At 28.1% G+C, this 18,797-nt stretch overlaps 1 protein-coding gene and 1 long non-coding RNA gene across 2 annotated transcripts in view; one reads left to right on the top strand and one right to left on the bottom strand.

The window, feature by feature from the left end:
* LOC139425000 (uncharacterized) overlaps positions 1–18,797 on the top strand; it is a 133,800-nt gene that overhangs the window by 3,896 nt on the left and 111,107 nt on the right. The gene's annotated exons all lie outside the window — the stretch shown is intronic.
* Positions 11,565–18,797, bottom strand: part of LOC107446297 (paired mesoderm homeobox protein 2B) — an 80,437-nt gene continuing 73,204 nt past the window's right edge. Inside the window, exons 3-4 of the mRNA XM_016060907.3 lie at positions 15,595–15,856; positions 11,565–12,223 (exon numbers count right to left, since the gene is read on the bottom strand). Coding sequence (XP_015916393.1) covers positions 12,033–12,223; positions 15,595–15,856 — 453 coding nt within the window. The 3' untranslated portion in view covers positions 11,565–12,032. The remainder of the gene's footprint in view (positions 12,224–15,594; positions 15,857–18,797) is intronic.

The raw sequence follows: 18,797 nt of genomic DNA on the forward strand, positions 1-18,797 counted from the left end.
CTATCTCAGGCTCAGCCATAGTCTTTCAGATTTGAAAAGTTTGCGGATTGCACATGTTCACCACTCTAGATTTGAGATATCCCCAGAACTAGAAATATTCATAGGATCGAGGGTTCGCTCAGGCCAAGGAAATGGAAAATGGTGTGAAATGACACGATCGACGAATTGCTGTTCCAGGACCCTGTGAACAAACGTCGCAATATCTTAAGGTTCGTCATTTTGCGCCGTCATCCAAACGATGGCATTCAGTGCATTTTGCTGCGGAAAACTATGGTATAACGTAATTTTGCAACATTGCTGTATAGTGTGAGCCTGTCACAGACGTATAACAAACCTCGTTGGTAACGTTTGTTCATAGAAGTACGGGCTAAGAACAATTGTGCATGAAAAGAATGAACATGGGCATCGGATGAACAAAAGAATGAACATCGGATTTTAACGTCTCCATTAAACGCGAGATTATGAACACCTCAAAAAAATGAGTGTCCGAATGGTAAGTTTTGAGTTTCTGTAACTATAACCTTAAGCGTGAGGCGTGAACACCATTTTGCTGCCGTTCTGTAGAATCTCGAGCTCTTACCTCCGGAAATCTCATCTCAATCGGCTTAACTTGCCGGCCGTTAGAGGTCCATAAGTAGGCGAAGTTTATTTACGACTATCCTATTTATAGAACCTAGAGTAGCTGCTGCGAAGGTTTTATAGAAATCATAAAAATTTCTATACCGAAGAAACTGTTTAGATGCACAGGAAACTTAGTTTTAATTAATTAATTTTTTTTTCTTTCGAAAAATTGTTTTTGTTTCGAATGACACAAGGACGGGCAAGCGCACCAGCCATTGGCCTTGCAAATTAAGAAGATGCACCTTTCGTTTGACAAGAGAACACCGCAAGGGTAAAAGTACGTCTTAATCAGAATTTCCCTCGTTACGATAGATGGCAGCACTACTCATTGGTGCGGCCGTAGCTCCGATTTAGGCATCGATCTTAAATCTAAAGAGACTGATAATTTTCCTCAGATTTCTGTGCCTATTGTACAGGACTTTTGATTCAACAAATTTTAAGAGCAAGCGTGTATCACGTGTACTCGGTGGGTCTTAGCGGAGTCGAGGATTGAATTCCGGCCGATTTCCCAATCGCTGGGCAACCACGGCCTTCAAAATTTGTTTTGCACTAAAACGATTAAAATTCGCTGACAAATTTATTTTCTTTATACATTTTAAAAGTTTAAAAAAAATATTTTTAGTCACGGAACATTATTATTTATGTTCTGAACATTATTGTCCACCGAGGATGGTTTTTTTATACTTTTAAACTCCCCGCTTTCCAGTAACAAAAATCCCAAACATCTGAATTGCTTTTTTAATATTCTGTATTACACTGCAGTACTGTAACTCTCTTCGACTGTCTGAAACTTTTCAAAATTTATTTTTTAAAAAAAATTATTATTTTCTGTTTATAGAAGCAGGATATAAAAATTAAATACAATACATGTTTCCTATAAATACATATGTCTCTACATTTTATTTAAAAATCAAAATTTTTTCACCTGAAAATCTTAACAAAAACATTTGTAATTGTTTAACGTACAACTTTCTTTATTAAAATTAAAAATTTATTTTTTAGCAATGATTGACTTTTAGAAGGGTCTAGTTTTATTTGCTTTAACCTACTTTCAGTAAAAATTAAGAAATATTTTATTACATACCCTAGTTTTTATTCAAAAATTCAATGAAAAATAGTTCTAAAATCTTCAATAAATTGTATGTCATTTACTCATTTTACATGCCTTGAAACATGAAGAGAGTTATTTCAAATCTTCATATTCCTACTTTGTACTATGTAATTAATACCAAGCCATTTATTTGATGTTAAAGTAGTAACATTAAATTAATAACATTAAATTAAATAACATTAAATTAATGTTATTAATGAGAATCGTGTTAATGCATTGAGAATCACGTTAAAAGACATTTTTAAAGCATTACCGTTTTTAAAATGCCTCTCATTACCGTTTCACTTATAATGTCGACTTGAAGTACATAAAATTAATAAATTTAAGTCAAATATTTAGTTTTTAATGGGAAACTGTGGTTTCTTACCAGTTTTCTGATATTTTTATGCATTTTATCGAGGATGTATTCAACTTAAAAAGCAGTTTTTAAGTCAAGTTTTCAACGCTTTGCATCTATGTGATTCATTGATGTTTTTAATAACTCAAGCTTTCAGAAAACGTTTTCTAAATATTTTAGTTAAACATTAACTGTGTTTTTCCAAGCTCTTTTGCTTAGGAAAATAATAAGAATAATAAAAAAGTGCAACTTACGCTTGAGATAAAAACTTTTTATACCATTTTGTCATAAAGAGTAATCTACGCAGAGAAAAAAATTATGGTAAAATTACCGTACTGTATGGTAATCACATTGCTGGATTGCTGGTAAAAAGAACATAATTGTGCTAATTAAACCAAAATATATAATATTTAAACCATTCATTTGGTAATTTTTTGTTCATATGGTAACGGTTTAGCAAAAATTCTGGTTTTCAAAATTATCGTTCATATTGCTACATATTTAGTAACAATTACGTAGCTGAAAAGTAAATTTTACCGAATAAATGATTTTTATGGCATGCTCCAAGCTTTCGTGAAAAAATTACCAAATTCTACCATATTTACCAAATTTTATCATATATTAAATAATCATTTTTTATTGCTAATTTTACCAAAATCATTACCCAAGCGCTTCGAGAAAAATTACAAAGTTTTTTGGTAATCCCATAGAGCCAGAAACACTTCAAATTTTACTATTTTCTGGTAGTTCTGATCATATTGTTTTTCTAAGTGTAGGGTTTAGAACGGTCAATTAAAATTTCCAAATTTATTAAACTTTTTTAAAAATCGCAAAGTTTGCAATATCTTTTGCACCTAGAAGAAAATTATAAAAATCAATGAATAATTTTCAATTATAAAGTTTTTTATGAGCTTAGATAAGGCAACGTCGGGGTAACGTTTTTAAATATTAAAAAATTAAATAAAAGAAGCCTTTTATATTTTTAAATAACTGTGGCTTTTCTTCATTTTGACGCTTTGAGCCATTCTTTTGATAAAGATAGGCTTAACTTAATCTTGTGGTCATAAATAACTGTTACTTTCTTACAGGAGTTNTTAAATAACATTAAATTAATGTTATTTATGAGAATCGCGTTAATGCATTGAGAATCACGTTAAAAGACATTTTTAAAGCATTACCGTTTTTAAAATGTCTCTCATTACCGTTTCACTTATAATGTCGACTTTAAGTACATGAAATTAATTATATTTATGAAATTAAAATATTTGGTTTTTAATGGGGAACAGTGGTTTCTTACCAGTTATCTGATATTTTTATGCATTTTATCAAGGATGTATTCAACTTAAAAAGCAGTTTTTAAAGTTTTCAACGCTTTGCATCTATGTGATTCATTGACGCTTTTAATTACTCAAGCTTTCAGAAAACATTTTCTAAATATTTTAGTTAAACATTAACTGTGTTTTTCCAAGCTCTTTTGCTTAAGAAAATAATAAGAATAAAAAAAATAGCTTACGCTTGAGATAAATTTATAGTTTTAAACTTTATATACCATCTTGCCGTTAAAAATAATCTACACGGGGAAAAAATTATGGTAAAATTACCGTACTCTATGGTAATAACATTTCTGGTAAAAAAAACATAATTGCGATAACAAAAACCAAAATATATAATATTTAAACCATTCATTTGGTAATTTTTTGTTCATATGGTAACGGTTTCACAGAAATTCTGATTTTCAAAATTATCGTTCATAACTCTACATATATAGTAACAATTACATAACTGAAAAGTAAATTTTACCGAATAAATGATTTTTATGGCATGCTCCAAGCTTTCGTGGAAAATTACCAAATTCTACCATATTTACCAAATTTTATCATGCATTAAATGATCATTTTTTATTGTTAATTTTAACAAAATCATTACCAAAGCGCTTCGAGAAAAATTACAAAGTTTTTTGGTAATCCCATAGAGTCAAAAACACTTTAAATTTTACCCTATTTTGGTAGTTCTGATCATATTATTTAGAACGGTCAATTAAAATCTCCAAATTTATTAAACTTTCTTAAAAATTGCAAAGTTAGCTATATCTTTGGCACCTAGAAGAAAATTATAAAAATCAATTAATAATTTTCAATTATAACAATTTTTTTATAAGCTTAGATAAGGCAACGTCGGGGTAACTTTTTTAAATATTAAAAAATTAAATAAAAAATTCCTTTTATATTTTCATGTAACTATAACTTTTCTTCATTTTGACGCTTTGAGCCTTTTTTTTTTTTTTTTTTTTTTTTTTTTTTTTTTTTTTTTTTTTTNTTTTTTTTTTTTTTTTTTTTTTTTTTTTTTTTTTTGTTTTTGTTTTATAAAGATTGGTTTAGCTTTATCTTACAGTCATAAAAAACTGTTACTAACTTACAGAAGTTACAAAAATAGCATATTATTTGAAGAAAAAAAATTTTTATTCTATATTATGCCGTGAAAAATAGTCTTAAGACTATTTTTCGATAGCCCTTCAGTCGGATAAAATTATTCTTTTTTGCAAACAATAAGCTATTTTCATAAATTATGTGAGTTTGCAGCTGTTACTCATGACTGGTCGATCAAGTTTAGCCTATCTTTAACAAGAGTCCTATATGCTTATTCTGAAAATAGCACAAAACGTCAACATGAAGAAAAGTCACAGTTTTTGAGAAAAAGCAAAGTGTTTGTGGTCTAAATTTTTAACATTCAAAACTTACTCCGAAGTTGCCTTATCTGAGCTCATAAAAATTTGCAAAAAATGGTATTGATTTTGAAAACTTTTAACTAGGTGTGGGAGTATGTCGCCAAAACGGCGATTTTTAAAAAAAGTTTAATAACTTTTGAAATGTTTTAGTTATTTTCCCGTTTTAAATCCGAGATAATTCTTTACTGCAAGATTTCATATACAATTTAAAATAATAACTTAGCTTCAAGTGTAAAGCACTTAAACTGTGGTGCTTTTGTTTTCCTTGGCGAAAATGCTTCGAAAAACCTTGTTAAAAATGTTGATTGATAGCATGCAATATTTACGCCATTAATTAGTTTTTAATATAGTTTATTATATCATGAATATTGAACAATTTCATTAAATTTGAAAAGAAATTTTTGACTTGGTATAAAATTTTTCACTAGTTACAAATTAAATTCAGCTGTATAAATTATGAGGTATATAACACAAGTAGCTCAACATAAAAGATACGTTAATTCAAGCTGAAGTAACAAATTGTGATTGGCCAAGCCTTACTATCCTTAAGGACTTCGTAACGACACTTAGCCGAAGGGTTTTGTTTGTTTATCAGGCCCAGTTCGTTAGTAGTAATGCAAATTTGAAATCGATCCAACATTGCAGATAAGATTCAGAAGCTTTTCTAGTACTATTTTGAGAATTTTCTTTACCAATACAAGATTCCGCTTGCCTCCTAACCCGTATTTTTACTAGGAGTACTCAGTTAAATTACGCAATTAAAAACAAAGAACCTATTTTTATTATTAGGCAAAAAGATTACTGACAAAAGATCAAAAATTGCTGATTATTCTACCTTTTATTTCCTTAGCTTCGAGCAATTAATTTATGTTTTCGATAGGCTTTGGTGACATATTCATTACTTTTAATTTTTTAATATGGACTCATTTTGCCTTGGAATCTATAAAAAATGGCCTCTTATGCTTCTTATACTTATATCAGTAGTCTGTAATCATCACCTCTGTATCATCTATAGATTATTTTCAATTTAAATAAATATCACATATTACGAAATAGTATTTAATAAAAAAAAATTTTTTTTGAATGTTTTAAATGTTTCTAAAGCGCTTTTTTGTTACATTTTAGAACTAGAACTTCAATTTGTAACTAGAATTTAATACATTTATCTTCAGAATCAATAAGAAACTGATTCTTTTGATTATTAAACTAATGCAAATTTGAAAACATACTACAGATACATACTAAGTTTTCTGCTTCAAAGGGTTGTATTTGAACCCTTTGAAGCAGAAATTTGATTAAGAATATTTTCATTATTTCGTATTAATTTATTTTAAAAAAAGACAACGGTGTTTCATGCTGTAAAATACATTTTTACAGTATGAAACACCGTTGTCTTTTTCCGCGTGAAAGGTAAAGTCTTCCAAACACTTCGAACAATATTTTTTCCTATTTGCACTTATTTGCAGTTTTTTAGATCTAAAGAATCAGTTATTCATAACTGAATTTTTCTCAGAGTGCAAAATCTATTATAGATAAATTTTTGAATATGAATGGAAAAAAAAATTATCAAACAACCTTTCTCGAATTTTATATTTTGGTACAAATATAATTCTGATAATCTAACAGATATTTTTTAGTAATTAGACTGTTTTTTCGTAATTAGAAATACCAATATGCGTGTAATTAGAAAGTCAGAAAAAAATGTATATAAAAGGGACACCGGTGTCTTATCTGCGTCAGAGGATTAAAGTAGCCAGTGAACATCGCAAATTGAATCCTTTAACTGTTTTTTTCATATAATTTTTTTTTTCCAACTATAACCAACGGCACAGTGTCCGTACATTCTGAAATGGTAATTGATTTAAAAATAAATGTTGACTGAATATTATAAATCCTTCAGAATAAAAGAATTTACACTTCTGTTAGTCATCGGAATTCGAAAGTAAAATTCTCTTATATAAATTCCTTTTGCTACATAATTTTTTTAAAAAAAGTATTCTAATGATTTTTTCTCTAATATAAGCAATCATATTCCCTAGACTAATTTGAATGCTGTATCTCTTTTTAAAAAAATTGAAACAGTACATGTATATTACAAAATTATATATTTCATCATCGTAATCATCATCTAGTTAATCATCGGAATTTATTATTTACTCGTCTATCATAATCTATTATTATCGGAACTAGAATGTAAAATTCTTTTATATGGTTTCATTCTGTTTCAGTATTTATAAGAAACGAATTTTTATGATTCTTTACTCTTAAATAAACTATCATCTCCTTTAGAATTTTAGAATAATTTAAATGCTTTATCAAACACTTTATTTCGTTTCTTGTCAGAACCAGTATGTTAAATTAGAAATTAACACCATACTAGATATTCTTTGGAATTCTTGTTAAATATGAAGCCATGTTAATATTTATATTTAAATGCATTCGAGTTATAATAAATGTAAATATTTGAATATAATGTAAATAATGTAATGTAACGATAATGCAAATATATTCGAATATTTATATTCAAGTGAGAAAGGACAAATATGTAATTAATCCTATCACTATTGAGATCGATACGAGAAAAAGAGTAATTAAAATAATCATTAACTAATTATTTGTAGCCTCATCGAGATTCCGAACTGAACATGTTTCACAGTATACTACAGTCTAACCATAAAAATGAGCTTTTTTTTTCATTATTATTATTTGAAACTCCGTTATTACTCTGTTCTTCCCGACCTCAATAACAATAAGTTTTTTATAACAATATAGAATAACAATAAGTTATAACAATAATTTTTTAATAACAATAAGTTTAAGACTAAAATTTTTTCTTTTTATTAAAGACATTTTTCCTTTTTTATTACGTTTTTTCTTTTTTACGATTTCATACATGCATAGTTTTTTTAGTTTTTTAGGCTTGATTTTTTACAAATATTCTAAAACATATATAAATGGATGTCAATGCAGAACACGTTGTATTCAAACGTTGAGAAAAACGAAAATGAATTTTATATTTATAGAGATTTAAATTTAGAAATTTTCAGGTAGTGTAAACTATGAAAATAATATAGGTTTTCTGGCATTTATACTTTAATTCAAATAGTTTTATAGGTTTTTGCTGATTCTAAGTGATGTATTTCAAAAAAATAGAAGTGAGGAGAAAAAAAGGACTTAAACTTATGCATAAATAAGCATAGTAAGAAACATGTATACGATAAAAATAATTTTTCTAGAGATCTAGATCTAGAAGAGATCTAGAATTTTTTTTAAAGTCATATCTGTTAAAAAATAACAAAATAAACACCTCAAGTTACGGTTGAAACTTTTTTTTTTTTGATGACAAGTGCACGTTAAATTTGTTGGGGTCTCAAAGTCCTCCAAGTTCCCATAACAAATTAATACCTCTGGGGGTTCTGAATTGGAGAATGATCGTTCTCTCGTTCAGGTCAAAATTACGATCTATGGATGAATGAATGAAGAATGGTCCCCCCTGTAAAACTAACTATGACGTGTGTGTAGCTGAAGTCGTATTCTTGGCCATAGATGGCGCCACTGAAAAACAGAAAATGCACCCTCTGCCTTAGAAATTCGCTATGATTTCCCATAACAAGCTTGCTGGTATTGGGAAATGGCATCTGTAACAACAACAACACTTTCTTTCTATCTTTGTCTGATGACAACAACTTCTTTTAAAATAAAGATTAAGAATTGCATGAAAAAAATTCAATTAAATTGCTTTGTTTTTCAGAATTTATAAAAAAAAACTTCTAGCTCAATCATTTCAGTTGTGATAAATTAATATTGGGGATATAATATAAATTTTAATAATATAAATTTTAATTGGGAATAATTTTCGAAAGCATCCCCGCATAGCATCACGCTTGCTATTATATCTGAATACGTGATATAGCGAAGTTTATTGTATAAAATATAAATAGCGATAATATGCTAATATAATTGAACATCCGTTTATAATCAACAATAAAGAATTGCACTTATATTTATTCTTAGATACTTCATATACTATCTTTAAAAGAAGATAAAAGAAAAAGAGTTNCCTCTTATGCATAAATAATCATGGAGAGAAGCATGTATATGATGAAAAATCTATAATTTTTTTTAAAGTTATATCTATTAAAAATAACAAAACACCTCAAGTTACGTTTAAAACTTTTTTTTTGATGACAAGTGCACGTTACATTTGTTGGGGTCTCAAAGTCCTCCAAGTTCCCATAACAAATTAATACCTCTGGGGGTTCTGAATTGGAGAATGATCGTTCTCTCGTTCAGGTCAAAATTACGATCTATGGATGAATGAATGAAGAATAGTCCCCCCTGTAAAACTAACTATGACGTGTGTGTGGCTGAAGTCGTATTCTTGGCCATAGATGGCGCCACTGAAAAATAGAAAATGCACTCTCTGCCTTAGAAATTCGCTATGATTTCCCATAACAAGCTTGCTGGTATTGGGAAATGGCATCTGTAACAACAACAACACTTTCTTTCTATCTTTGTCTGATGACAACAACTTCTTTTAAAATAAAGATTAAGAATTGCATGAAAAAAATTCAATTAAATTGCTTTGTTTTTCAGAATTTATAAAAAAAAACTTCTAGCTCAATCATTTCAGTTGTGATAAATTAATATTGGGGATATAATATAAATTTTAATAATATAAATTTTAATTGGGAATAATTTTCGAAAGCATCCCCGCATAGCATCACGCTTGCTATTATATCTGAATACGTGATATAGCGAAGTTTATTGTATAAAATATAAATAGCGATAATATGCTAATATAATTGAACATCCGTTTATAATCAACAATAAAGAATTGCACTTATATTTATTCTTAGATACTTCATATACTATCTTTAAAAGAAGATAAAAGAAAAAGAGTTTTCTTTAATCTTTTATTTAATGAGTTTTTACTTTTTTTTTCTTTAAAGAATATTTTTATTGATATTGATAGTACTTTTCATCAATTCTTTACGATATAAGTATTAAAAAATTTACTAGAATTTTATTGTAAGGATCAAATAAAATAAATGACTTACAATATAATTTTAGCTTTTAAAAAGCACTCATTTATTAATTCTAAGAAAATAACCACAATTACACAGAAAGAAATACATTTTTAATAAAATATTCCAGTGTATTTACAAATACATTATATGCACGCAAATAATATATTCATGCTTTGAACATATATGAGAACACATTTGTAAGCTATAATTGTGGCAACAAATAAAATGCGAATGTAAAATAGTTGAGTTTTTGAATTATAATTATAGATGTTGTAAAATTATTGTGCTTTTAAAATATCAATCGCGTTATTTTCTCAAATCTCTAATAACAAAAGGTAATCCATTTGAATCTTTGAAATTATGTATTGAATTTACAAAATTTATAATAGATCAATTTGGATCAATGGATTATAAAATTATATATTGATCTAAATTGAGGAATGTATTTAAATTTATTGACAATTTCTGGCAACTGTTTTTAGAAGTTACAGAAATATCGAAATCCAGACAGCATCAGAAATCTTTTTATTTATTGATTTATTTATTGACCCAACAAAATAAATAAACCAATATATAGCCGACAACAACATGTATTTAAACCTAAAAATTTAATGTTTTCAAAAATTTAATACTCTACTCTTCAAATAATTAAAAAGGACAGATAGACTGCAAAACTTGTTATGATTATTGATTTGTAAAGATCATTTTTGTAAATAGCATCTTTTGGCAAAAAAATTTCAAACTACACACAAAATTTTCAAAATCTTGTTGTTTTGCATAACTGATCAATCTATTTATTAACTAAACCAAAATTATTCTCTAAAATAAATATTTATATTTCTTTTGAGATGATGCGTTTTAACTTATGTTTAATTATATCCTCTTAACACACATTTCGTAATTTTTTAGGAATCCAAATAAGTTTAGTTGTACATTTATACAAGCGTAATATAAAATATGAGCTTGTTACAGAACACATTTTAAAATAATAAACGTCAAATATCAAAGATTTCTGATATTAACAATATTTACATTCTAAAATTTTATTTCATTCCTTGGCACAATTTACATATTGAACATAAACTTTACAAGCCTTTTTTTAACATTTTATGTTCTCTTTTTGATATTTATATATAATATAATTAAAATATATTGCATTAAATGTGCAAAATTTCGGTATTATATTAAACTAAAACGTTAAATAAGAAATTGAAAAAAGTATTTTTTGTGAAAATTATAACAATTATTTTACTAATGAAATAATCATTTGAAAAAAATTTTAAAAAACTAAATATTTCAAAAATGAAAAGAGCTTTTACCGTAAAATAAAACAATAATTTAAATTTTATGAGTAATCTATGTACCATTTATTTACCTATCATTTTGTGATTGTTTAATATTTAGACATAATATAAATTAAATATATTGCAATAAAAGTGGGAAATTTCTGTATTTTTAAACTAAACAAAAGTTGCTTAAATATCTTTATAAATTTTGTTTGGTGAATTTTAAGAAAGTTCTTTTGAAAAATATTTTTTTAAAGTATTTTTTATGAAAATTATAACAATTACTTTAGGAATAAAATAAGAATTATTTCAAAAATTTTTTGGAGAAGCAAAAAAATTACAAAAACGAAAAAAGCTTCTTCGACAAAAAACAATAATTAAAATTTTAATAATGGTACATAATAAATGAATGTACGATTCATTTTTATTCTTTAAATTTATTCATAATCTGTTATTTTTAGTTTTTTATGCCTATTCATATATAAGCTTTTAATAAAACAGTAAATTATAGCATATTTTAATACACTTTTAATTGTAACAACATTAGGTTAATTCTGGCAAACACTGTGAAAGCTGTGATCATGTCTTCCCGATAACATAGTTCATAATTTTACAGAGCTCATGATAATTACCACTCTCAAACTTGATACCCTCGTACTTCAATGAATGACTAAATACATCCGACCAACCTACCTTCATATCTGCATCGATGACTAGATACCCTCATAGTGCTTCCATATTTCGGATGTAACTTTATAGGAAATGTATATTATATACAAGCTGTCTCTAGAGAATTGTTAATTACAAAATTTCATAGTAAATTTTCAATTCTCACATGGATTGGACTGATGTCTGTAAACTTTTTATGCAACACATAATAGTGAAAGATAACTTTATTCCTTTTTCAATGTCCCCCTAACAATCAAAACATAGAAGCTAGGGCTGGTTTGGTATCAATGGATGATAGAGAGTAAGGAACGGAACCCAAGACCCCTGGGAAAGAAGATGTCGGACAAGATGTTGCTAGTGATGACAGAGGACTGATTGCTGCCACCGCAGGTTTTTGTTGAGGACAATGTGTTGTGCTCCATTTCATTGCAGGAGATATTTTTCCTTAAAAATAAGCAATAGTTAATTAGTTTGGACGAGGAAAAAAAATCAACATACATGTGTTTAGTAAAATAATATAAAATTTAGACGAGATAAGCTAAAATTGATATTAAGATAAATAAAAAAAGAAATTGAGGCAAGACAAAATGATGTTTGATACTAAAATGATGTCTTATAGCTTATAAACATATTATTATTTGAGTCTAGTTGGTTATGTTGCATGGCCAAAATGTAGAGAAATATTTATTAACGATTATTAAACCACACTTTTGAAAAAAAAAAACGAAGTATAATTATTCAAATGCCGATTTTCGAGACAAGATGTTACTTTTCTCGTCTGACAGTAAGCTACCCCAATGTCTAAAATCTTAACAGTTTACGTTTTTGTTGAAAACAAATGGTGACAAATAGGATTAATAAACCGATGACTAAGTTATTGATTGAATAGTTTATAGGTCATTCTTAACGAATAACTTTCTAATATCAAATAATATATCAAATAACTTTCTAATATCTTAAGAAAAATGTAGCTGTATGATATGCTATGCCTGATAAGTTCTATATCCTGTTTTGATTTATGAAGCACTTTTTATTACATATATATATATATATATANTTAATTAATTAATTAATTAATTGTAAAAGATGGTGCAATGTTGAGCTCAAAACAAATCAATTAATTTGAACAAGAAATTTATAAATAATAAATTTCTATCAGAACTCATGGGGTCTAATATTTATCTTCAATTCAGCTAAAAGGTAGTATGCAATATTTTAAGATGAGTGGTCGCAAGAAGATTTTTACTTTAGCTTACAATCGAAAAAATTGAATGTTGACATTTTAAACGAACAAAGTTTTTACAAAGGGAAAATAAGAAGAAGAAAAAAAAACAAGAAAAAAAACGATCACCTAAATTAACATCGCTGATCTGAAACAAAATGAAAAAGTTACAATAAAAGTAAAATACTTAGGAAATCTACTTTATCTAAAAGCCAATTTAGCTTTCAGCACGTTGGGGACAACTCTAATAAGAGGGTGGAGGAAAAGGAACACAGGACAATAACAACTCGGTAGAAGTAACAAAGAAAAAATTGCCATCAGCCTAATTACAAAGCATCAGCCATGGTTCTCTTTTTTTTTACTCCCGACAACGGATCCTTATATTGGACGAAGGTCCACTGTGAAGAACAAAAGAAATTGTACGTAGCTAAGAAATATAAGCGGTGTGACAACGTTCAGCTTCAGGTGAAGGCCCTGATGGCACGTGGTAGAGTTTGAAACGGAGTGGTGTGGCGATGGAGGTAGATTGAGACAGCGGCCACGTGATGCCAGATGGGTCGAGGCAATTCCGTAAATGGTTTTTGGTGTTCCCCATTTGTTTCAGTTAGCGTCAGTAGAATGCGGGATAATGGAAGCATGACTTCTGCAGATCTCTTTTTCCCTGCTCCCCCACCGCCTTCGATAGTGCTGAGGGATCAAAAGGGGAAGCTGGTTTTTGAAAGGCAGGAGAGTGCTGGGTTTTGGGATGTGCAGTCTTAACTGCATGCTCATATACTCTAAGATCCGTTGGAGTGTTGATGAAAAGACCGAAGACTGCGATCTAAATCGTATTGACTCCCCTCAATTTATGGTATCTTGCAGAAGTGTTGTGATTGCTGTTTTCGCCATAACATATTGAAAGTATACTGGAAAAAAAAAGTGAATTCTTCTAGGCTGATCTTCTTTTTTTTTTCGAGTTATTAATCTCTTTGAGCATAAAGTTTTACTAATTAAGTTCTATGACTTTGATTCTTACAAACAATTTTAAAAAAAAAATTATTTTTTATTTTTTTGAGGAATTTTTTCAATTTTATTTTCCTTGCCCTTCTTTAAATAAAATAAAGAACTAGCTGAAGATGGAATACATAAACAAATAATTAATTGTTTACTATTTTATGACTGACTTGAGGTTTGAGGTTCAAAACGTTGAACTATAAATGGTTAACGAATGAATGTTTCTCTGTAGAAATATTTATGGGCTAGATAAAAATATGAGAAATCTGATTCTTATTGCATTTATTGCATAGAATTAAAACTTTTTTTGTAGGATACTTATATATACTTGTTTACTTTTGTCGATCAATTCAATATTTAAATTTGTGCCGTTATTAGTAGTTCCAAGTCAAAATAATTTCTTAGCAAATGCATGGCGGTATTAAAAAAAAACCAGTCTTATACACTGTAAGAAATTCCTGATCAAATTACGGTATGAAGTACCGAAGCTTAGAGTGCAGTATCCATAAAATCCAATTTTACCGTAAAATATTATACCCCTAATTTTTACAGTAATATTGATTTAATTAGAGTGATTCAGTGATTTTATGGTTATTACTCGTATTACAGTAAAAATTACCTTATATATATATATATATATTTTTTGTTCAGTAAAATGTTCAGATAAAATTGGATTTTATTGTAAAAGGTACCGCCCCCCTTAGTGATGGTAATTAATTTGATCCAGAATTTTTTACATTATACCAATAAGGAATCTCTTGGGGGGGAAAAAGTACTAAGAACATCAAGATCTATGCATGCATTAAATACGGGTTATATAATTAAATTTAAATTAAAGGTTTGTAGTTATAAAGTGATAACCCACGTTTTTTTCTTCAGACAGGTGGGTGAATTACACTAAGTTGTTCCTTATTATTACCAAGTACAAGCTTTCTAAATTTCCACTAGTTAACCAAGTAATATGAAGAATGTCTTCGTATTGCTTGGATATTACGAAGAGACATTCTTCGTATGTATGAAGAAGAGATATTCTTCGAAGAACGCCACGACTACTTAGACATTCTTCGTATTACATTCTCTAAATTTCCACTAGTTAACCAAGCAATATGAGGAATGTCTTCGTATTGCTTGGATATTACGAAGAGACATTCTTAGTATTACATTCTCTAAATTTCCACTAGTTAACCAAGTAATATGAAAAATGTCCTCGTATTGCTTGGATATTACGAAGAGACATTCTTCGTATGTATGAAAAAGAGACATTCTTCGAAAAACACCTCGACTATTTAGACATTCTTCGTATTACATTCTCTAAATTTCCACTAGTTAACCAAGCAATATGAAGAATGTCTAAGTAGTCATGGTGTTTTTTATCACTATAGTATCTTGAAAAATGAAAAAAAAAATGTAGCTTACCATGCTGTTTCAAGTTCTTTAGCGTATAAACTATCAAATTGCACGAATTTAATGTAACGATGGTCATTAATCTCATAATGTAGTGGTGATCAATATTTAGATATAGCGATAATATTTAATCCTCATGTAAACATAAACTATATTTCTGTAATTAAGATTATAAAAATCGAAATTATAAACCTACCATTCACAGCTTTTGTATCCGTATTCATGGACGAAAGGACGGGTGGTTTTGTGTCTTTTGCAATACAGGAAGATGTTCCTGTACCCCCTTCTTTCATGCTCGATACTATACTATCTGTGCCGTTATTAGTAGTCGAGGACGTACTAGAAGTGCTTGTGCTGTTGTTATTAGGTTGACTATTACCACTAGACTGTTGAGCTTGTTTTTGCTGATTCAATCTCTCTTGCTTGCGGAACTTGGCTCGCCTGTTCTGAAACCATACCTATAAAAGAAATTTACTTTATGAGTATCCACTATTCAAAACTTGCATCACAATATAGACAGTTAAGAATTTAAAATACTTGAAATGAGCATTGTCCGGAGATTAAAAAATTATCTATTTTAAAGGAAGTTATTGATGTAATTTTTTAAAAATAGTTTTCAATTTTTATAAAAGATTAAAATTATTTACAGTATTTTGAGTAGAAAAATTATAATTTTCGGAAAATGTACAATAAGTGACTCATCATTGCTCAGAAATTGATATTTGATTTCCTACAACACAAAGAATGACAGTGCAATAATGCTTTTTTTTTACGGAGCACAAAAAATTTTATGGCCGGGAGAGAAATTAAAAATTTATGATCAATAATTATTTCTTATTTAACACTTTAATTTATTTATGTTCAATATCAATTGCAAAATTACACCCTTAAAAATTAAAAAAAAAGTGTAATTTTTCTGGATTTAGCAGTTTTTACATTTATTTTTCGCATCGAGTAGTAATTGTTATTTTTTTATTTATTTATTATTTTTTTGTTGTTGAAGTTTTTGTTGAAAAAAATTACCTAGAGCTTTCTTGTGACTGTTTTTAAACTATGAATGAAGCAAAATCATAATACTCTATATTATCAACTGATACTTGTCGTTTCTTTTTAATTTAAATATTGTAGCCAGATATTCAAACTATCTCTATAAATTTTCATTTTAATTATTAATATATCACTAATTAATTACCTAAATATATGATTTTTCTTCTAAAAAGGTAAAAGTAATTAATATCTATAGAAAACTTCCAAAAGGGTTAATTAAGAGGCAAGAAAACCCTTTCCTGATAAAATTTATTTCTTTGATAGGAATAAAGACAGGAATTATCTTATTTGTAGAATAAAATATCTTGTAACAACGAAATTCTTATGAAGATATAGTTACACGCTGTAGAAAATGAGAAGGGGAGTAAACACATTGTTAAATATTTCAGATAAAATTACGGTAAAAAGTACTGGTTCTCAAGTTGCCGGTACTTTTACAGTAATATCCATTTTTACTGGAACATGTTTCGGAGAAAATAATCTGATATACCGTATTTTTTACAGTTATAATTACCGTAAAATCACTGAATCACTCTAATTAAATAAATATTACAGTGAAAATTGCGGTAAAAATGGATTTATCAGATGATGCATCCAAAGTGCCGGTACTTCATACTGTAACTTGATTCGGAATTTCTTACAGTGTACACACGTGTTTTTTTTTTTTTTTTTTTTAATACTGCCATGTCAAACCATATCAACCATGTTTCAACCATATCAAAAAATATTTCGACTCCGAATTTTATACCGCAATTCAATTTGATCCGGAATTTTTCATAACAAAATATTGAGTTATCTTCTAGATTTTTTTCAACTTTTTCAGTTTATATGCAAAGAAAGCTCCAAACAAACTTCTCATCATTGATAATAATCCATCTGTTCCTGTATAAAATACTTATTCTGTCATTTCTTCAAATTTGTAATGTAACACTTTATTCCTACTTCTTTGGGATAAGTACGAGTAAATTAGTTGACTTGAGAATCAAGTCATTTAGGGGAGCTTTGATTAAAACATACATAAAATTTGTAGGAAATCCTGTTTCCGGGCCAGTTACATTGTTTGAAAGCATCTAAGTACTTTTAAAATAACGTTTCTAAGAAATAAATAAAGCACCTAATAATATTCCGCTTACACTGTGCTTTGTAAACGAGTATTTCTCTATTGTACTCAAACATATTTTTTTTATATATATATTTTTGCACATTTTTTTCATGACGATCGACAATAGGTATGGCGATAGATTTATAATCAAAATGATTAAAAATGAACTTTATTTTCTTGCGCTCTTAAAAATACGGTGTTTAAAATAAATATAATTGTTTCATAAAAGGATATTTTAATTTTGAAAAGCCTTTTTTTTAAATAAAAAAACTTTTAAATAAAAAAAAAACTGGAGAAAGTTTCAACCTCAAAACTATTGAAACAATTTTTTCGGTTTTTATCGTCTTAGTTCATTAACCTAATAATTCATTCACGTCTCAATTCAGTTTCCTTTTTAATTCTATTGACCAATATTTTTTTTTTTTTTTTTTAAAAATTATAAATAATTAAAACTTCCTTTAAAAATTTTTTTTGTATATAATATATAATATACTTATGAAATTTCATTTAATTTAAATTGTAGAAGAAATCTTGAATCATTTTGTAGGATAAATTTTGAAAATAAATCATGATTCGATGTACATGTGTATTTTACATATATTTATGTATGTAAACTATGTACATTTCAATTTATAATTTAAATTCAGTTCTGTATCAAAAACACTGAAACTATTTCGCTTTCTTAAAAAAAAGATAATATTTTTGGGTAACTTTAATTAAATAACACCAGCAGTAATGGACTGGCATGGCATAATAACAGCACCCTGTTATTATCATTTAGATTCGAAGAAAATATTATCATATTGAAACGATGTTTAAAGAGAACAACGTACAAAATTCCTCGTATTACTCTGTCTTTCAAAAACTAAATTCCATGTTAAGCACTGACTTAAAACTTAACTTGAGTTAAAAGTTTTCAAATAAAATTCCTCGTACTTTGCTTGTGCATGCCACATGTTGCCGCTGTTTTGGTCATCGTCATACAGCAGAGCGTCTGTAGTCTCTCCACGTGATCTCAACCCCCCTAAAATGATGACTAAAAGTTTGTGCATCAACTTCTCAATTTGTGCTCCCCTTTTGATCGTTTGATGCTCAGAACTACCCTCCCCATTGCTTCCCCGATTGGCTACGTCTTGCCCCAGAGGCATATCCCCAACCTTATCGAATTATCTTAATATCATTAGTCCCAATTAAGGAGCGAGTCAACATTGGGCTACGGAGTTTTGGGGGGCGTTACCCCCTTTTCCCTG

The sequence above is a fragment of the Parasteatoda tepidariorum genome, chromosome 2 (genome assembly GCF_043381705.1).
Source record: "Parasteatoda tepidariorum isolate YZ-2023 chromosome 2, CAS_Ptep_4.0, whole genome shotgun sequence".
In the NCBI taxonomy this organism is placed as follows: domain Eukaryota; kingdom Metazoa; phylum Arthropoda; class Arachnida; order Araneae; family Theridiidae; genus Parasteatoda; species Parasteatoda tepidariorum.